The sequence below is a fragment of the Sceloporus occidentalis genome, unplaced genomic scaffold, assembly GCF_023333645.1.
Source record: "Sceloporus occidentalis isolate IW3139 unplaced genomic scaffold, rSceOcc1.0.p SCAF_6, whole genome shotgun sequence".
Classification (NCBI taxonomy): Eukaryota; Metazoa; Chordata; class Lepidosauria; order Squamata; family Phrynosomatidae; genus Sceloporus; species Sceloporus occidentalis.
In genome coordinates, this window is record NW_028316986.1 from 21,933,511 (window position 1) to 21,956,280 (window position 22,770).

General features: G+C 40.0%; 1 protein-coding gene across 1 annotated transcript in view; it reads right to left on the reverse strand.

The window, feature by feature from the left end:
- Positions 1 to 3,721: 3,721 nt before the first annotated feature.
- MAL (mal, T cell differentiation protein (MAL blood group)) overlaps positions 3,722 to 22,770 on the reverse strand; it is a 55,564-nt gene continuing 36,515 nt past the window's right edge. Inside the window, exons 2-4 of the mRNA XM_089529048.1 lie at positions 9,426 to 9,593; positions 6,582 to 6,707; positions 3,722 to 4,109 (exon numbers count right to left, since the gene is read on the reverse strand). Coding sequence (XP_089385174.1) covers positions 4,035 to 4,109; positions 6,582 to 6,707; positions 9,426 to 9,593 — 369 coding nt within the window. The 3' untranslated portion in view covers positions 3,722 to 4,034. The remainder of the gene's footprint in view (positions 4,110 to 6,581; positions 6,708 to 9,425; positions 9,594 to 22,770) is intronic.

Consider the following 22,770-nt stretch of genomic DNA (forward strand, 5'->3'; position numbering starts at 1 on the left):
GTGCTTTAGAAGGCTGAAGTGTTCTGTGCCATTTTTGGAATATTGTCACTTCTGAATTGTCTGTTTATTGTGCTCCATAGGGACTGGCCCATTTACTCTATATAGAAAGGCACAGGGCATTGCCAGTATAATATGTCATATATCACATTGGAAAATAAGCAAAGAAATGAACCACTGATATTTTGGGTTATATTTGTTAATGTCATAATGTTGGCTAGTCTTTATGTTTACCCAATACTTTGTTAGAGTGTACAGTAGTAGCTTGAGCCTTCTATTATAACTCTGAAGACTAGGGTTCAAATCCCTGCTCAGCCATGGAAACCAATTGGGTGACATTGAGCAAGTCACACAGTCTCAGACTTAGAGGAAGGCAAAAACAAACGCCTTTGAACAACTCTTGCCCAGAAACCCCCATTGTAGTTGTGAGAAGTTGGAAAAAATCTGAAGGCACATAACAAGAAGACTTTGTTGGTTTTGCTGCAACTGACTAGAAATGATGAGGTCCTGTAATGGTGGTGTCAGAATTGATGCTGCAATCAGTTGATAGCTAACCAGGCATGTCATTGTATTGATGACTTTATTGATTTTTATTTCGAATTCTGTGCATGTGACTTCTCTGTCCTTTTTCTCCTTTTTCCCTCCTATAAGCTTTCTCCCTTTTTTGATGTGTGAATGAATTTTTGACAAAGGAATTCCACAATCTATCTTCCCCATCTGCAAGTCTGTCTTATTGCTAAGCTATTCCTTGTGTCCTAAGAATGTTTCAAAGAAACACAAGTTCTATGTATTCTGGTCTTTAAGGGGGGAAATCCAAAATATTTTTGCCAATAATCTATGTTGGCTACTACATTATGTATGTGTAGCTTAGAGAGCAAACATGGCACAGTGGTTTGATCATTGGAGATCAGGGTTTGATTCCCTACTTGGCCATGGAAACCCACTGAGTAACCTCAGGCAAGTCACACACTCTCAGCACTGGGAAAACCTGTGATAGGGTTGCCTAAGGCTTGCCTAGGGTTGTCCAAAGCTACTTGTAGGCACACAACAAGAAGCTAAATAACATCTTCCAGCCTGACCTCTCCAGCCCATCATAACAGCCAGCAACTGTATCAGGTGAAAGAGGTCTTTTCTGCTGATGATCAGGGCACAAGGAGGATTACCGCATACACTCAACTATAAATCAACCTCATGTATAAGTCGAGGGAAGGTTTTGGGTCCAAAATTATGGATTTTGACATGACTCGTGGATATGTCAAGGATAAAACTTAGGGGCATGTAACAAAGGACCTAAAGGATGAAGCATAGGAAACAATGCCAAAGAACTTCAAAAATTCCAGCAGGCATAACTGTTTGTACTCACAGTAAAAGTGGATGGATGAGAGAATAGAGTGGGGCCAGTGCTTCCAGGACAGATTACATTCTTGCCTTTTACCAGGAGATAGCTCCCTTTTTTATAAGAATTAAAGCACAGTACTTACATCAACCGGTGGATAAGTCAATCCAGGTTTTTTGGGTCAATTGTTTGACTAAAATTTCTAGATTTATACATGAGTATATACGGTATGTTTTCAAGCCTCCTCCCATCAGCAAAGGAGGCTACAACAATCAGAAGCAGGATCCCTGTAACAATTCCTTGTTGGAGGCTTGTTAAACTGGTGTGGGAGACATTTACATAGTTTTATAGTAAGACTATATAGGGACTATGCAAACAGCCTCCCTTTTTACAGCCAGATCGGGGCCACAGCAACCACATGCCATGGCCCCAATCTGGCCTTTGCAGCTCCTTTTTGCACCCTGTAAAGGGCACGATATCCATGGCGCCATGGCTTTATGCATGTCATGCAGCACCAGAGAAGCGTTGTGATGCCACATATTGTGCGGCATCATGCCAGCCTGGATGCAAAGCCAGGGCATGCGTCATGTGGACGCTATGCCCCCGACTCCACCCCCAGGCCAGCTTTTCCTGCTGGTCTGCACAGCCTCATAGTCTTCCTGAATATACAGCAATTATAGTTTATAACTCACAGTTATGAATCCATAACTGCAATCCAGAATACCAGCTTTAGGCTGAAGGAGGAAAACCATGGCAATAGGGCTTAGAACGTCCATATATAGAGCAAGGCAGCAGTCACCTACCCTCCTACTGACCAGATTCGACAAGGATGGCCCCAATTAATCCTCTGTCTTTCTTGTTATTATTTTCTTGTATTGTATTGACCTCTGCTGTTACCTGCCTTGATCCTCAAAAAGGGAGAGGTGGGATATAAATAAATGTTTATTATTATTTATTATCTGTTGTCCCTCTCTTTCAGCTGCTTTTAAAATATCCCAGTTTCTCTCCTCCTCCTCCCACTTTCCCCTTGCTTGTCTTACTACAATCGCTGCAAACCGAGTTGAAAGTGCAAAAGTCATTTGCACCCAATTAGCTCATTGGGAGTGGGGGAGAGGAAAAGAAGGGGTCAGCCTCTTGTCCTTCCCAGTAGGCTCAGCCAAAAGCAGACTGCTACAGCTTCTCCTAGGCTGTGTGTTCATCTTCTTTAATAGAGGAATGAAAGGAGACAAAGTCCCACATGCTATGTGATGGTCCAAAGACTTTTATTTCTTAAAAAGCTGAACAGTTTTCAATCTTATCACTAACTGACCTTCTTCAGGGACTATTATAAATGAAGACACATTTACTATAAAATTGTGGTATTGAGACAACACATCATTTACCTCTAAAAACATAATCTCTTAAAAATTAAATAGTATCTTTATACATATAAATACTGTATATACATACCTATTATCAGAACTTTCTAGAGTTGCGGTCTGCACTCTCAAAGTGGAACCCATTTTAAAAAATTATAAATATGAACCCATTGGCAGACTTATTTCCTTCCTTCTAACACTCAGAAGGTCCACTTTGATAAAAGTCTTTGGACCATCACATAGCATGTGGGACTTTAGCCCTTTGCAGACCAGCCTGAAAGGCCAGCCTGAGGACAGAGCCGGCTCATGATGCACACCAGACTCCGGCCCCCAAAGCACCCTGATGCTGTGCGCTGCTTTACAGTGTGTGGCATCATGGCATGCCTCTGCTACTGCGTGCAGATGATGCAGATCCCCAAAGGGGTGCCATATAGCCATGCTGCCACAGCTATGGCGCTTTTCGAGGGCTCAAAAAAGATCTGCTTTTTGCGGCTTCTTTTTGCGTCCTCAAAAGGCCAGATTGGGGCCATGACATGAGGCTGCCACAGCCCCGATCCAGCTTGAAAAGGGCGGTCTGTTGAGCCCCTCAGTCTCTTTTCTTTCCTCTACTGTGAGTACATGCTTTCCAGTTTTTTGTTCTGCATTTTCATTAACATTTGCCATCTTGACCTCACTTAGATGTTGCTTTGCTACACACATCGAAATGTTGAAGATTGTGCACTCAATAACAGGAAAAATTCAACTTGAGATTGAGATCTATCAACATTCTTTGGAGAAGGGAACCTTTGTTAAGGAGGGGGGAATCTACCAGTAGGGAAAGTCACCCCCTGCAGTATGACCTTAGGTGCCCATTTAGCCAGTTCAAAGAAATTCTTTTCAAGCTGTTCCACAATCCATTTTTGTTTATCCCATTCTGAATTATTTGCCATAATCTGCAAGTTGTCCAACTCACTCACTGTTTCATGTAGGAGATATTCTAATGAGGAAAAATGTAAAAACAAAGAAAAGCCAAATGAATTCAGCCAAAATTTACTTGAAGTTATGTTTTTTTTAATTTTACAAATCTGACTTCTACATTCATAAAAGGCATTTTAATACAAATATATTTAAGAGAGTTTCCAGTTTTTCTCCATTCTGCAAGCTATCTGATGAAGACTCAGGATGTGGGGATGGTGGGGGGGGAATTAAGGTAAAAATACATACTCAAGGATTTTCCTGTTAAAATACAGCCAAGTGTACACCACCGCAGACGTGAAATCTCCAAAGACAGTTCTTGAAACACAGACAGACAGTAACAGGCAAATAAGCCTGCAAAATCCATTTTTAAAGAACCCTTAAGATTTTTAAGATGATTTCCATCTCACTAGGGAGAACACCATATGAATGAAGTATGTCAGTGTGACTGCAAAGGCAAAAACCTAGGAGAGAAACAAAGAGAATTTATCATGTGGATTTGGTAAGCCTAGTTCAGATATATTTGTGCTGCCACTTGTCCACCATTTGATCATTTTCCTGGTAAGACCCCGTGGCTTCCATGTCAAGTTTAGACCAAACTTCAAAAGGGGCTATCCAATGTGGTGATCCTAATTTTGGGATATGTTTCACTTCCCTGAATCCTTCCTGTAATGTTTGGACTAAAATCCAGAGCAGATTCACTATTCCAATAATAAGTTAGCCACAGCTAGAACTGATCTGACCTGGTGTACTATTAATCAAACCACAGTTACCCAAAACTAAAATTAATACAGTTCTCCACCAGGTAAACATCTCCGCTAGTGAAAGCACGGTTTTTATATCTAGTAGCTAGCATCGTATCAAATCTTATTCAATTCCCTATACAAGGAATTGTATCTGCCATTACACAGGAGAGGGGGTTCAGTGGTAGTACAGTGGGCCATTGGTATTCACTGGAGTTTGGTTCCAGGACCCCCATAGATACCAAAATCTGTGGATGCTCAAGTCACATTAAATACAATGACATAATGAAATGGTGTCCCTTACATAAGACAGCAAAATCAAGGCTTCCTTTCTGAATTTATATATTTTTGAAATATTTTCAAGCCATGGATGGCTGAATCCACAAATAAAGAATCTGTGGATGCAGAGGGCTGACTGTACCTATGCATTACATGGAGGTCTGAGGTTGAGTTCCCAGTATCCCATAACCAGTGAAAAGGATCAGATAGCAGCTTACAGCATAGTGTAGTGGTCTGAGTATTAGAATAAAACTTTGAGTGACCAGAGTTCAAATCCTCACTCAGCCATGGAAATCCACAGGATGGCCTTGGGCAAGTTACACTTTCTCAAACTCAGAGGAAGCTAATGGAAAACTTATTCTAAATAAATCCTAGGACATGGTCATCATAAGTCAGAGTCAATATGAAGGCACGTAACTCAGAGGAGCAGCTGTGCATGACTCTGGCCTGAGACACTGGAAAACCAATTATTGGTGAAAGAGGAGAGAATACTGGGCTAAAAGGACAAATAATGTGACTCAGAAAAGATACATGGTGGACTAAAAAAAGGTAGTCCAAAAAAAGTGGGAGATTCTGGGAATTGTAGTCTTCAATCTTTCCAAGCTCTGGACAATATGTTCCATGCAGGTGAGTGCATAGAATTTTGTTCAGCTGGTATGCTGAGAGTTATGGTACAACAAAATGAATTCTTCAAGTTCTAGAGTGACCTAGGATAAAATAAAGCAACTTCCTAACAATAAGCAAGTACTAAGGACTCTCATTATCTGTTACCCAGGTAGAGGAACACTGATATGCAGAACACCCTTGCTTTCTTCTCAAGATGCCCCCAACTAGGGCAAGGAGAGAGCTGCTTGAATCAGGGCCACTACACCTGGATAGAGAGGGGTTAAATCTGATCCCCCTCAACTATGCCATTGTTTTTTCCTAAATTTTCTCCTGCTTTAAGGCAAAGAAGAGGAGAGCTCCATTATAGTAATTGGATGGACTGGGGTAGGTTTTCTTATTTTTTTCTAGATCCAGCAAGGGTGGAGAATTTAGGGAGAGAGCTGGAATGGGGGAACTGAAACTACTCATGGTCTTGAGTCTGACAAACCTACCAAACATTTACTAGAAAGTAAGAAAGAAAATTAACCATGTGTGTTTAAAACATCTAGTTTAACCATCACTTAAATCTGGATACAAACAAAGATAGTGCTTCTGTATCAAAAAGCATACATTATTATTTATTGGTTTATTTGTTTGTAAACTTTTGTCAATAAGTTTGTTGTTCAGCTTTGTTTTAAATTATTGTAAGATGCTTTGGGTCCTGTGCTGGGAGAATTGTAGTATATTAATATATAAATTTAAGTAAATTAAATTAAATATATGTTTGTGTCACATACTGATATTACTGCTGCCTAAAGGAGGAAAGTATGATGCTCCTCTGCAGTTTTTTTGTAAAAACTTGAAACATAATCTTTATTTATTTATTTATTTATTTTTAAGCCAGCCTTTCTTTCAAAGTGGGACCCAAGGTAGCTAACAACATATATAAAACACATTAAAACAATAATTAAAATAATACAATTAACATTGTAAAAATATAAAAAATTCAAATATAAATTTTAAAACATACCAAGTTGAAAATAATAATCTAAAACTAACCCCCTCATCCCCCAATAAAACCAAGTGTGCAAGGTTTCAAAAAGGCCTGTTTAACTAAAAATGTCTTCGCCTGTTGACAAAAGGCCAGCAGTGATGGGGCCAACCTAGTCCCCCATGGAAGGGAGCATCACAATCTCCTTCTGCTGCTACCACTGCCATCTGATTAATAAGGGCACCTTTGTGGCCAAGGGTTTGGAAGGCATTTTTAAATCAATCATGCAACTACTTAAATGTCAAGATATTCATTGAAAAGACAGTCTGTTTACTCACCACTGCTGCAATATCTATCTGGTAGTTTTTGAAAGTTCCCTCAAATTTTAACATGTAAGTGGTATAAGCTTGCAGAACGGCTGCACTTAGGTAGAAGACAGTTGCAATTACTTGGTAGAAAGCATCCTGGAAAAGAGACCACCACAAAAAGATCCTAAGAATCCAACTACAACAACTAGAACAAACATTCAGACAAGGGCTGGCATTGCCACCCCTCACTCTTTGCATGTATGTTGTGTGCCATCAAGTTGTTTCTGACTTACGGTGACTCTAAGGTGACTTTCTTATGGAGGTTTCTTGGCAGTATTTGTTCAGAGGAGGTTTGCTTTGCTGAGAGCATGTGACTTGCAAAGGTCACGGTTTCATGGCCGAGCAAGGAATCGGACCCTGGTCTCCAGAGCCATAGTCCAACACTCAAACCACTACACCCTTTTCGTACTGTTATAAAAATCTGATACGAGCAGAGAGCTTGTTTTGTATTAATGTTCATCATCAATAACATTTTTATTCAATATTCTATCATGCAAAGGGCTCAGTAAATTTCTACAAGAAGTACACATGGTTTTCTGAGTAAAGCTGGTAGCATTCTTTTCAAAAGAAAGCAAGGATTGTTATTACTTTGGGAGAGGCCATCGAAAGGCCAGCCCTACACTTAGGCAAAAGGAGGCAGTTGTCAGAGGCAGAGTAGTAGTTGAAGGGGAGAGCTAAGCATACCATGCACCCAACCTCCTATGCTAGTCTGCCACTCTTGGGTGCAGTGTCCCATCTCCACTGCTGAGGTAAAATTTAACTGCCTGTCAAGTTGAGTTTTGTACATGGCATGGAGAAGTGCAACACCTAGTCCTCTGCAAAGCTTTGGAAGTATACATTTTTGGATTACAATGCCAGCAGCCATGCTGGCTGGGGGATTTGGGGCATTGTAGTCTAAAAGATAACTGGTTGAACCTTTGTACAAGGAATTCCATGCAGCATACCCTCAAATAATCCCCATTTGACAGGGACAATCCTGATTAATTTTCTGTTGTCCCACCTTGTCCCACCACCTTCAACTGCCTTTTAAATAACCCAGTTTTTCTCTCCTACACCCATCTTCCCCCTTTATCTTCAGTTTACTTCAATTGCTGCAAGCTGAGTTGAAAGTGCAAAAGTAGTTTGCACTCAATCAACTCAGCAAAGTGTAGAGGAAAGGGGCAATCTTGCCCGTCGCAGTTGGCTCAGACAAAAGCAACCTGCTGCAGCCTCACCTAGCTTGTGCATTCTTCCTTATTAATAACCTGTGCCATCGTGACCACACTTTGGTGTTATTTGGTCGTATGCATCTCAGTATTCATCTGTGAAATTCTGGAAGGTATGCAGCTCCTCTGAACAAATCTTGCCACGTGTTTACTGGAGGGCTCTGAACTTTATAGGACTTTATCACACAAGGATCCAAATACAGAATTTTAATAGGACACAAGCATCCTTAGCCAGTACTTATCACACAATATCATGTCCATCCTGTTGCTACCTTGAATTCAATTCATTATTGTAGTGCACCTTTTCACTGACAGGCAAAACCAGTCAATAGGCTCTCAATCTTGCTACTAGTTCATTATGGCCATTGCGTGGTCGGTCCTTTCCACTGCATTTCTGCTCCTGAGGCACTCATGTGGTGTGAGTGGGCATGATTCTGCTCCTATCCCTCCTCCCCCTTGCAGCGATCACCCTGCCCCCTCCTCTGGGTGACACCCAGGCAGCAACACCAATGCTTTTGTGTGCACATTCACACAACAGCCAGCATCTGAGCTTGTTCGTCCTCCCTCTGGAAGCCTGAAGCTGCTGTGTGAATGTGTACACAGGAGCCCCATGCTTCTGAAAGAAGGGAGAGGAGCAGTGATTGCAAATGCCGTGCCGATACCTTTCTTCAGCCAGCTGCACATTCACACAGCAGCTGGCTTCAAAAGACAGTTGGCTGCCTGGGTCGCTTGTCTCCGTGCCTCTGGGAAGATACTGTATAACTCTGTGGAAAACAGATTTTGTGACCATGGATTGCCAAAGCACTAATGTGCCGGGGAAATTGTGATAAGAAATGATGCCAAACTGGTATGCTCCCATTCTTAAACTAGTGGCAGGACAGCAGGCTGCTGTGATAAAGTCCCTAGTCTGACATACAATTTTTTTGAAGCTTTGGACAGTGAATTTCATGTAGGTTTATGTATGAAAATTTCGATTCCCTTCTCAACCAATTTGACACTGCTTTAACTGCCATGGCTCAATGCTATGGAATTCTGGGATTTGTACTTTTGTGAGCTATTTAGCCTTCTCTGTCACAGAGCTCTAGTTGCACAACAAACCACAGATCATTGAGCCATGGCAGTTAAAGCGATGTCAAACTGCATTATTTCTGCAATGCAGATGCAACCCACACTATAGAAATAATGCAGTTTGACACCACTTTAAGTGCTGTAGCTCCACTTGATGAATCCTGGGATTTGTACTTTTATAAGGTCTTTTGCCTTCTTTGCCACAGTGCTGATGCCTCACAAAACTATAAATCCCAGGATTTTGTAGGATGGAGCAATGGCAGTTAAAGTGGTATCAAACTGTATAATTTCCACAGTGTAGATGCACCTATAGTTAATGGATTTATTAACTCAGATATGCCTTTGCAACCCCCAGAAACTTAAAGCCAAAATGGTCAGTGGACATGATGGTTAGGGGATTCTGGAAGTTATTATCCAAACACTTAAGTTTTTCAAACTCCACACCTGGTATTACCATGTGTGGATGTGGGTGTGTGAGATCCTATATTTGGACAAAATAGGGTCTTTCACTATGTTTTAAGTTCTTTCATACATAACTTACCACAGCAACCCAAGCAGATTTCCCACCGTGAGCTCCACACATATATAGGAGCAAAAGCAATGTTGAAATTACGAAGCAGAACACTGAGACGAACATCACCCAGCCTTGACTCATTTGTACAGCAACTTTAGTAGAGGCCACCAGGATCCAGACCAGGCCACCAAAAACCTACAAGAAAGTGATACAGTAATATATAATTAGGAAGGAAACATACAGAGTCCTTGCAAGACTTTAAGCAGATCTATTCTGGATTACTATGGCTCATTTTTAAAAAGTCATTGATTGCATTTTTATGTACTTACCAGTATTTAACATAATTATATTTATTGTTGTTAACTGCCTTCAAGTTGACTTTGACCGATGGCAACCCTATGAATGAGAGACCTCCAGATCATCCTGTTATCAACAAACCTGCCCAGGTTTTGCAGACTCCGGGCCGTGGCTTCCTTGATTGAGTCCATCCATCTGGAATGAAGTCTTCCTTTTTTCCTACTGACTTCTACCTTGCCAAGCATTATTGTCTTTTCTAGTGAGTCATGTCTTCTCATGATATTGTATTTTAGTATTTTATGTTATTGAAATAGTTATAAATGTTTTACTTAGTTTGTAAATCACCATGTATATGAATGGTGCTAAATAAATAAATAAATAAATAGATATGGCCAAAGTACAACAGGCTAAGTTTAGTCATTTTGGCTTCTAGGAAGACTTCAAGCCTGAATTTCTCTAGTATCCATAGAACTCTTCTCTAGCACATCTCAAATGAGTTTATTTTCTTCCTATATGCTTTCTTCACTGTCCAGATTTGATAACCATACATAGAAAAGGGAAATACAATGGCTTGGAAGTCCTAACTTTACTTTTCAACACTATATCTTTATACTTGAGGATCTTGTCTAGTTCCTTCACAGCTGCCCTTCCACGTTCTAGGTTTCTTCTGATTTATTGACTATAGTTTTCATTCTGGTTAATGAAAGAGCCAAAGTATGGAAAATTTTGCATTGCCTCAATGTCTTCATCTGATCTGTGGGTGTTATTGTAAATCATCATCTGATTTATCGTTGTCTTCTTAATGTTCACTTTAAACCTGCCTTTGCCATTTTGTCTTTTTTCCCCAATAGTCATTCCAAATCTTTGCTGTTTTCTGCTAGTAGAATGGTGTCATCTGCATAGCTTAAATGGTTTATGTTTTTTTATATATTTATATACTATTCATTAACAACATTTCAGAAAGATGTACAAAATTAAAATAACAGTTGGAATATAGCACAGAGATCCACAATAATAACAAAAAAATAAGCAAGTTATTAAAATCAGAAAATGTTTTCCATGGGTGCTGGTGCATCATCAATATTTGTTAACATATTTGTTATTCATATCCTATCTTCCAATTATTTAAGGGTATGATACCTGGCTCTCATTATTCCCTCACAATAATCCTGTAAAATAGATTAGCTGGAGAAAGAGTGATAGGCTTAAGGTCACCCAATTAATTTCATAGTTTACTGAGGATTAGAACCCAAGCATCCTAAGTCCTGCTATAGCACTGTAAGCCTATAGAGCACGGGCTTAACTAAGAACAACATTTGTACTTGGCATGTTACATTTGTTATGTGCCTTCAAGACATTTCCAACTTATTGCAACCCTATGTATCACAGGGTTTTTTTGGCAAGATTTGTTCAGATGGGGTTTGCCTTTTCCTTCCTCTGAGGCTGCAAGACTCTAACTTGGCCACAGTCACCCTGTCAGTTTCCATGGCTGAGTGGGGATTCAAACCCTGGTCTCCAAAATCATAACCCTATGCTCAAACCACAACACCATGCTGGCTCTCATCATATTACATGAGGGGAAGAAATTTCAAATGCGGAGGCACAACAAAAAATGTATCTCCTGTTCCATCCATACAACAACAAACAACCTGTCAGTTGTAGGACTGAAAACTGGAGATGGTTCCTGTACCTTTAATGGGTAGGCAGAAGAGGGAATTTCTGTAGGGTTTGGTTGTCATACAACCAGCTGAATAGAAACGCAATACCCTCCAACTTTCCCAATTTGGCAGAGACAGTTCCACTTAATCTTCTGTTATCCCACTTTTTCAGCTGCTTCTAAGTGTCCCGGTTTTAATCTCCTCCTCCTTCTTTGTACTTAATTTGCTGCAATTGGAGCAAACTGAGGCCCTCTACAAACTGGCCATTAAGGCCAGCCTGAGGGCAGAGTCGGGGCATCATGTCCACATGACACAGGCCCTGACTCTACCCCAGGGCACCATGACACCACACACTGTTCCACATAGGCATGGCATCACAGTGCTCCTCCAGCGCTGTGTCCATACGACGCAGTGCTGACGGAGCTCTGCCAAACTGCAGCAAAATGGCTATGGCACCCTTTCCAGAGCACAAAAAGCAGCCTCTTTTTGTGGCTCCTTTTTGTGCCCTGGAAAGGCCAAATCAGGACTGCAGTGTGCGGTTGCCATGGCCCTGATCTGGCTAGGAAAGGAGATCAGCGCACTGCCTCTTAGGAACAGCATGTATAGCCCCTAAGTTCAGAATGTAAAAATAGTTCATACTCAGTTAATTCAACAACAAGGAGCATCACTGAGCACCGGGGGCTGTGTGTGGCCCAAAGACCATTCCTTCCTCACCTCTGAACATCACTGGAAGTGATGGCTTGCATATTTTTGGTTTTTAAAAAATGGGCAAGTGCAACCCACAATGGATTGAAAATGGTGTTGCAACCAACAACAAAAGGGCAGGATCTCAACTACGAATGCAAAAGACAGATAAGAATATTACATAAAGAAGATAAACAGCCAATAAATATAATATTTATAGCAATTAAGAAAAATAGCCTAAAGCTAGTTTTAAGGTATAAATGTGGTTTCAAAATCTAACCTCTGCACACACAGCTGGCATACACCCTTACCCTCTGTGTATGTTCTGAGCCATTCCAGCTTTCCAGGGTTTTCTCTTTTGACAGGTAATTATAACCCCACTGCAACATCTAAAAACTCCACCATCCCCTTCCCATATTTCTATTTTGGTTAGCTCTAAATGTTGTGCTTGTTTGGATTGCCATCTTGTGTGTGTGACTGCACTCTGCATATGTTCTAAATAAAATTGTCTTACTTCACCCAAACCCTGGAGTCCTTCCAGTTAGTACTGGTATATTTTGGTGCATATGCTCCAAAGGTTGCTCAAGCCTCTTGCTAAGCCAATTTCCCCAACATTTGAAGCATTGCTGGCAGCTGGGGATGCTCCAGTCCCTCCTCACTTGTTCTTTGGATAACACTTAGCCCCAGTATGGCCAATTCTAATCTAAAACTGTGGTTCAAAGTTGTAGTTTGGGTGTTATAGCCTAAAACAGCATTTCCCCCCCACGCACTGACACCTTCAGATATTTGGATCCCAAGCCATTTAATTATTTAAATGTAAGCAATGGTGCTTTGAACTGTGTTTGGAACCAAATAGCCAGTGCAGCTTCTTCAGAACTAATGTGATACAATTTCACCAGACTGCTCCCAGCTACTCTGTGGTAGCTGAAGCCTTCAGGTCATCTTCAAGGGCAGCCAGCATATGCAACATATTGCAGCTGTGCAACTGGGAAATTACAAGGGCACGAACCACTAGCAGAATGTAAACACCATGTTAAAACTTTGCTTTTCTCCCAGGCTTTTTGGAATGCTTGAGTTCAAATCTTGTTTTTTGTGTAACAGTTTTGTCTGGCATTAGATTTTGAGGAGGGGAAAGTATTTGCCAATGTTTGTTTTGTAAGCTGCATTGGAAATCTATCAGTGACAAGATAAGAATATTTTCAGTAAAGGTAGCTTGAAACAGCAGAAGTCATCCACGTACAGTGTATAAGGCCAAGCAACAAATTCTGCTACTGAGAGAGCTAGGTTTTCATAGCAAAAATTCATTTGGATATGAAAAACATTCAAATTCAAACAAGATGAGGGTGGCCCTGAATCTGAGCTTCAGCCTCCTAGAGTATTTGATTTGTATTCAATTTGATTAGCATTTATTTGATTTGCATTAATTTATACAAAAATTCATCTCTCAGCCTTCCAAATTGTTTGGATTACTTAGATCAAGCCCAACAATAAAAACACCACTGTCCATAATGATACAACCATAACCTCAGACCACAGCAATTTCACAGTAATGCCACTGAATAATACCTCCCTGTGGTTAAAATGATTGCAAAAATAGGACTGAGGGAAGGAGTTATATTTATGGCAAGGAATCCCAAGAAGACATATCTTCCCCTGCTCGTTTAGATTAACCACAGGTTATAATGTCCAACAAATTCTAGTTAATCCTATTTATGTTTTTTTTTAAAAAAAAGAAAGAAGTTCAAACCATGGTTTTCAAAACCAGTTTGTTTAAACAAGTTGAAGTTGCACTGAAAAACATTCAGAGCCTAATTCTAACATCAAGCAGGTGAAGGAGAATCCATCAAGCATTTCAACTGTGTCACCTGGAGCCTTAATGGGGACAAAAGCTCTCTATTACACTATGGCTGGCCTCCTGTTAATGACATACAGAAGAGTAAGTGTATGTGTGTGTAAGTTTGTGGTTATTGTGGAAGTTGGCATTCTCTTCCTTCCCCTACAATGACCAAAGCCTTTCCTGGACTCACTATTGCAGTGTGGTCATCTGTCCAGAGTGCTTTGATGGTGTGTTTCTGTATGGCAGGGTGTTGGATTGGATGGCCCAGGTGGTCTCTTCCAACTCTTCTATTATTCTATTTAGTATTCTCTACCAGAGAGCTCTACTGGCTCACCGAACTACAAATCCCACGATTTTGTAGGAACAACCATGGCAGTTAAATGATATCAGATTGATTTGCTTCAGAGTGCTTTGAGCAATCTCCATCTCTCTCTCATCTCTCTCTATATATATACTGTTTGCTGTGGTTGAGTACCTTCAATTCATTACCGATTTACAGCGAGCCTAAGATGAACCTATCATGGGATTTTCTTGGCAAGTTTCTTCAGAGGGGAGTTGCCTTTGCCATCCTCTGAGGCTGAGAGAGCATGACTTGCCCAAGGACACCCAGTGTTTTTCCACAGCCAAGTGGAGATTCAAACCTTGCCCTACAGAACTCTAGTCTAATGTTCAAATCATTGCACCATGCTGGTTCTCCCCTCTCTCTCTCTCTGTGATATTATCCCCAGTAGATGCCTCTGTCAAATGATCTTAGTTTGAATTTTCCCCAACTACAGTGACATTCTTCTCTGTCTATTCAATGTATACAAGATACCTTCTGTACTGAGATAATGATCAATTAGAACACCTTTCTCTCTGCACCATGTGTGTTGAGGCCCTTTGCCAACTTGCACAGCTAAGTCTTTGAAGTACTGTATGAAGTCCCCCCTTCTATTTTTACTAGACACCAATGTACCAGAGTAGTAGCCTGGTGGGTTAATGAACTCTCCTTGTGCCCCAAAAAGAAAAGGGAAATTCATTTTCCAAAAAGCCTGCAGACACTCATTTATTCAGGGCTCCTTTGCATAGCTCAGAACATAGAGTCTGAAAGAATGATCATCATGTACAAATTTAGTAGTCATTGTGCTATCCCTCTGGCTTTTGCAGTCTGGAGGACAGTCTAGACTGAGAATATCCCACGCAACTTCAATAAGAAACAAATCTTCCACTGGCAAGTGAAAACTTTTTCTTTAAAGAACAGGTTGTTAGTAATTGACTGTAATGGGCTTTTAATAGTGCACTGTTTTCTTGATTTTTATCTTCTTTCTTTTAATGGATTTTAAATGGCTTCAATTCTACAAGCTCTTAATCACATCTTTAAAACAAATTTTACATGTTTAATTGAAGTCTTTGTATGTATTTTAATGTGTGTTTGTTTTAATCTTCGAAGCCAGCTTGAGTCCCTTGAGTGCTGGGGAAAAGCATGCTATAAATGAATATAGTTCATTTCAATTCATTCATCATACCGTCAGTCCTACATATCCACAGATTCTTTATCCACAGACTGAAGCATTCATAGCTTGAAAATATTTTATTAAAAGTATAAATTCTGAAGAGCAAACCTTGATTTTACCTTTATATACAAGGGACACCATTTTACTATGTCATTGTATTTAATGGGACATGGGCATCCATGGATTTTGATATCCATGGGGGGTCCTGGAACACCAGTGGATAAGAAGGGCCAAATGTAATTCATCCTATCAAAGGTTGCCATTCTACTTTGACCACTTCATTAAGTGGTGGCTTTTATGTCACAGGTGCAGGGAATCCTCTCAGTTTTAGGAGATTATCACACAAGTCTTTTAAGCCACAATTAGGAACACAGAATCAGAAGCCCACCATAAGGCAATCCAGTCTAACCTTCTGCCATGCAGGGATTCACAATCAAAGCGTTCCTGACAGATGGCCATCCAACATAGAATCATAGAGTTCAAAGAGACCACAAGGGCCATCCAGTCCAGCCCCTTCCCATCTGTTTGAAAACATCCAAAGGAGAACACTATACTCCAAGGCAAGGTATCCCACTGTTGAACAACTCTTACTGTCAGAAAGTTAGAAAATCACATTTAGGCCCTTGATATGCACTGGGTTTGATTCCAGGATCCCTATGGATATCAAAATCTATGAATGCTCATGTTCCATTAAATATAATGGTGCAGTAAAATGATGTCTCTTATATAAAATGGCAAAATCAGGGTTTGCTTTTTGGAATACACACACACAGAGACGCACTGTGAACCCAAATTTGGGAAACACTGAGGGGGCTCGACAGACGGGCAGGAGGGGGTGTCAAGATGCTGCCTCTTTCTGCCCCGGATCATTGCTGCAGCAACAATCCGCTCCCTCTCAGGAGCAAAAAGAAGCTACTGAAAGCAGCTTCCTGGAAGGGGTGTAATTATGGCATTCATGTACCATGATGATGCCCCTTCCGTGGAGCACCATTTGGGTTTTCCGACACTTGTGCGTCATCATGGTGCGTACCAACATGGTGCATGGGCGGCAAAGGTAGAGCTGGGTGCATGTGGGCACCCACTCCTATCTAGCCCTACTTTCGGCCCCAGGCCAGCACAAAGTGCCAGTCTGTTTAGGCCGGCCTTAGTTATGTCCACTCAATTAAAATACAGCAAAGGTAATGATATTGTTAAAGTCTCTTGTGTGTTTATAATTGCTAAAAGGCTACATATCTATATATCTGTATCTATATACAGTATCTTTATATAGATATAGATAGACATAATTAAATTGCACTTACAAAGGGGAAAATAACTACTAATCTTATATTAAATTTCAATTTCAATTTATACTATAAACATCCAGAAAGAGCCTTAAAAAAGGAAGATGAAAAATGTCATCCAAACAGTAAGAAATAGTTTTCCAAAAATTAAAAGGGCTAGGCTTTGTGTAAAGAACCAGGTGGAAAATCTTAACTTTGTTAGTTTTTTAGCATTCTGTCATTAAATTATTTTTTTTAATATATAATCTTTATTAAAGTTTACCATACATATATATAAAAACACAACTACATACAACATTCGTAACATTTCCGAAAAAATACAATACATACATTCAACATTAACCCCCCTCTAAACAAACCCACAACAACAAATACAATACCAACATTACTACAAGAACATAGTGACTTCCTCCTACGGAGGGGTTGAGACATGCTTTAGCCCAGCAATTTTCCTTAATATAAAAAAAAAAAGATCAAATTCACCATTCTTGTGTAGTCTATGATTATTTTCAATTTATAAAAAATCTTTACCACTTATGAATTTGTCTTGTGTTTATATCTCCCCGCATTTTGCTATATTTCTTTTAACAATCTTTATAACACATCAAGAAATTACCCAATAAAATTGCGGACCAAATTCTCTGATTTTATAAACGTAATCAAAGGATGCCAAATTAATTTCTCCTTGTTCCAATTCAAATTCATAACATAACAAGTAATTTTATCCAATTCCATAAAATCTATAAGTTTCAAGATCCATTCCTTCCATGTAGGTTCTGCATCTCCCTTCCAATGAGATGCAAGTATCATTCTAGCCGCTGAAATCATGTGAAAAAATAATTTTCCGTGCTTATTTTCCAATTCATCTGAAATCATATTTAACAAAAATAATTTGGCTTCAAATTTAAAGTTCACTTTTACAAGATTTGTTGCATTTTATTATATATTTGTACCCAGTATTTTTTAACATGTTTGCAATACCACCACCACATATTCATAAAGGAGCCTGGTTCCTTCTCACACCTCCAACAATTGGGACTCTGGTTTTTGTAAATCTTTGAAAGCTTCAGGGGGGTAAAATGCCATCTATTCTGCATCTTATAATAGTTCTCCTTTAGCGCTATACAGGCAGTGTATCTAGTTCTAACAACCCATTAAATGTCATTAAATTAATAAGCCAATTAATAATTAATTGTGGGATTAAATTAGCCCTAAAATTCCTACTTAAGTCAATTACTGTAATTAAAAAATAAATTTAATTAAGTTGCCCCTTTACCTTAGAAAATTTCCAACTTAAGGGATGACTTGATTGATTTCAACTCGTCAATTTCTAATTCTGGGTTTCACTAAGGTATATATAACAGCAGCATTAAAGGACCTGAAGAAGTATTGTCAGAAATTAAATGTTTCATGGGGCAAATGCCAAGCCCTTTTGAAAACTGTATTCTGGATGCCTACAAAATGTAAATCTTGTATACAACACGCAAAATGTCAAGTACAGATGTCCACACCCAAGAGCAGCTCTTCCTACATACTTCATAGTTGGATCAAAAGCACTACATCTACCAAGAAAATAATGACAATAATAATAATAATAATAATATAGTTTATTTGTAACCCGCTTTTCCAAATTTTTGATCAAAGCGGCGAACAATTATATATAAAAACATTCCAATAAAATCAATTAAAAACAACACAGTAATACTAACAACAAAAGGGCCAGATAGAAGAGGAAGTCGATATATACATTCCAGGGTCATCAATGAAAAGGGGTAAGGGAAAAAATGATTTTTCACGGTGGGAAGGCTTGGGAAAAGAAATACGTCTTCAGGTTCTTTTTAAAAAGAGCTAAAGATGTGGTGGAGAGGAGCTCATCTGGGAGACTATTCCAAGATCTGGGGACCACGATAGAGAATGCCCTCTGTGAGGTCCTCGCATAGCGTGTCACTGGGACCTCCAACAATTTCATACATGTGTCATTGTATCTTGACAAAGAGCCACTGTGCTCTGGTTGCATCATGATTATTGCAACATTTGGAATCTCTGGCACGCCCACTCTTTGTAAGGGTGGCCTTTTGTCCTGAGGACAGGTTACGCATCGGACAATCAAATGCATTGGTATACCCATTTCTTTAAGATCAAGCCATAGTTTTTTGTGATCTATGTTTTACTGATGTTTAAAAATAGTAATTAAGGTCTCTTTCACTTATCCTAATTTCATTGGAGAACACAAGGCAAACATAACCAAAAATACACATATGTGTCCTTGTTAATATTCCCGTTTTTAACACCAAAGATCACTGCCCTTTACTCCATAGGTGTTCACTGTTGTAGACTTTTAGCTTTTATTTACTCTGGAATGCTAATTTGAGTTGTTTTTTTTAAAGTGCCATAATGGTAAATACTTTGAAACCTCGTGTGTTCAGTAGAAATACCATAAAGTTGTCTGGTTGTACTTAGTATGAAATAAATATCACACAGAATGCATTCAGCAACAAAAGTTGTACACAAGTATCTGGTGTTCAGCTTTCATGTACATTCTAATTAGGGTACATTTACTCTTCTGCCCACAACAATTCAGGTGTATATTAACTACTAGATTATCTAGGTGCTTCTTGTTGTTATTTGCCATTGAGTTGACTTCCACTTATGACAACCCTATGAATGAGAAATCACCAAGAGCTGTGGTCATCAACTGCCCTTCTCAGGTCTTGTAAACTCAGGACTCTGTTTTCCATTATTGAATCAGGCCACTTGTCATGCAGTCTCCCTCTTTTTCTACTGCCTTCCACTTTGCTGGGCATTATTGTCTTTTCCAGTGAGTCACACCATCTCATGATATATCCAAAGGAGGACAGCCTCACTTTAGTCATCTTGGCATCTAGTGAGAGCTGAGGTCTAGTTTGCTCTAGGACCCATTCATTTGTCTTCACAGCAATCCCTGATATCTGTTGAAGTCTCCTCCAGCAGTTATGGATTCATAACCTCCAGCATCACATTTCAAATGTCTTGATTTTCTTGCTGTCAGCTTTCTCACTGTCCAGCTGTCAGACTTGTACATAGAAACCTGAAATACCACAATGCTTACAAAATACCAAGTGCTCCTCCTCAGCTCTACATGCTCACCCCCAAGAATAATCTGAACTGGCTGAAGTTCTTAAAATTCTTAAATGAGGGTTTTCTTTCAGTGCTCCCCCTATCACAGACACATCTTGTGACAAGCCAGGAAAGGACCTTCCTGACATCTGCTCCTGGGCTCTGGAAATCCCTCCCATGAAAGAGTAGGGTGATGCCATCTCTGCTCTCTTTCTGCTGACACACAAAAACCATGGCTGGCATTCTGTTGTGCAGTTATGAATTCGTAATCTAGAGTTACTGATCCATAACTACTTTAGGCTTAGGCAGACTTCTGTGATTTACTCTTCTGCTTTTTATTACTCTTATTACTATTACTGGATGTAAATTTTACATTTTTATTGTATTTTATATCACTTTGAATTTTGTCCTACTTTAATAATAATAATTTATTTATATATATCCCACCTCTCCCTACCGATCAAGGTGGGAGAACAACACAAGTGTTACAGAAATCAAGATGAGAGATTACCAGTGCAAGCACAATAATTATTATTATTATTATTATTATTATTATTATTTATATCCCGCCTCTCTACAAAATGCAATTGAGGCGGTTTACAAGATTAAAAATATATAGTCCGAACCCTCAACCCACCCACTCTTAAATTACAATTAAACAATGTAGAATTTAAAACATACTTAAAGACAATACAATAACTGTGGTGAAGTCAGAGGTCATCAATTAGATATAGCCAGAGAACTATTCAGGAAAGGCCTGCCAGAAGAGATCCGTCTTTATAGCTTTTTTAAAGCTGTTTAGAGTGGTAATATGATGGATCTCGTCCGGCAGGCCATTCCACAATCGGGGAGCAACAGCTGAAAAGGCCCTCTGGGAGGTCGTAGACAGCCTTGTTTTACAAGGCTGTAACAGATTTTTCCCTGAGGATCTAAGTGTGCGGGAAGGAATATAGGGAAGGAGGTGGTCCCGAAGATAGGTTGGACCCAAGCCATTTAGGGCTTTAAAGGTAATAACCAACACCTTGTACTGGGCCCGGAAACTGATGGGCAGCCAGTGGAGTGATCTTAAGATCGGTGTTATATGGTCTCTTCTGGATGTACCAGAGACCAATCTGGCTGCCATGTTCTGAACTAATTGAAGTTTCTGGACCAAGCACGAGGATAGCCCCATGTAGAGTGCATTGCAGAAATCAAGGCGTGAGGTTACCAGCGCATGCGCTACAGTCTCAAGGTCCCTGACTTCGAGGAAAGGGCGCAGCTGGCATATCAGCTGAAGCTGATAACAGGCACTCCTGACCATCGCATTCACCTGATTTGTCATGTGAAGCAACGAATCTACTGTCTATAGCCCTGGTAAGATCATTGTTCTGGGTATCGACCAGGACATCAACAGAATCACCGTCATTCCCAACCATAAAACCCTCTAGGACTTCTTGGAACCTTTTGGGTTCCATCAGCCTTCGAGGGCGGACCATTCTAATAGGTCCTTGTCCCCCAAGGGGGATATGGGTGGTAGTCTTCAGTCCCACTTTGACCAGAAAATGATCCAGCCATGACAGAGCAGAGGTCTGAATTACCTCTGCCCATGGCTGTTCCTGATCCGTACTAAAAACCACATCGAATGTATTACCTATACAATGTGTGGGACCTGAGACTAAGTGGGACAGGCCTATGCCTGTCATGGAAGCCATGAACTCCCGAGCCGCACCTGTAAGATCTGATAAACCAGCCTCGAAGGGGATGTTGAGGTCCCCCGGGACAAGGAGCATGGGGGACTCCAAAACCACCTCCGAGACCAGTTGTGTCAGCTCTGTTAGGTTACGAGGTGGAGGGTAAACCAACAGAATCCCCAGACTGTCCCTAGCCTTCAGGGTCACATAAATACACTCAATGTAATCTGTTTTACGGATAGGTTTTCTGGCCAAAGTGATGGTACATTTATGGACTAAGGCAATTCCTCCCCCTCGCCCACTTTCTCTAACCTTTGTTAAATTTTACCTTGTGTGTTAATTGTATTTTATGCAAATTTGTATTTTATGCAACCTTGTCAAATTTTATCTTACATATTTAATGTGTTTTATGCCATTCAGTCAATTTTTTATGGATGGTAAAAAATTGTTGTCGTTTACTTTTGTGCTGGTCTATGACCCTCATACAATGATTGATTGATCCATAACTGTTCCATATTATTCAGCAACACTACTGAATGACAATTGTGTCAATCTTGCCATATCATGTCACTATTGTCAAATGCTCCCCCAAACCCATCTTAACAGCCTGCAACTGCATCATGCAAAGCAAATTAGTTCAACTGCCAAACAGGGCACAATAGAGAGAATGTTTCCAGAGCCATCCTGCCAGCAAGAAAGGGTACAACAATCAGAAGCAGGACTTTTGCCTCAATTCCTTGGGCCCAGGGTACTTGGAGGACCGCCTCTCCCCACACAATCCGCCCCGCACACTCAGAACATCTGGGACCAATTTGTTAGAGGTCCCTAAATCCCATTTGGTGAGGACCTCACAGAGGGCTTTCACTATCGCCGCCCCCTCATTGTGGAATAAGCTCCCTGTAGAGCTCCGTTCCTCTGCATCTTTAGTTTCTTTTAAGAAACAATTAAAAACGCATCTATTCCAGTTGGCTTTTTCACTTTAGGTAATAGTGTTTTTTCTCTGCTCCTTGCCCTCTGTTTTTCGACCCCGGATTAGTGCAATATATTGTCTTTTTCTTGCCCCTAGTGAATTGTGATTTGTATAGATTCCCATTCCTACCCCTAGTAATGATGTTTTTAAACTTTTATATTGTGATGTTTTACTTGTATTTTATTGTTTCTTGTCTTGTAAGCCGCCTTGATCATGCAATTGGAAAGGCGGGATATAAATAAAAATTATTATTATTATTATTATTATAATTCATTGGACTCTATCACACGGGAGGCAAGCATCATTAAAACGTGATTAAAACATGGTAATAGAGTGATTAGGGGAAGATTATCTCCCCCCCCCCACACACACACTTCTCCAGTT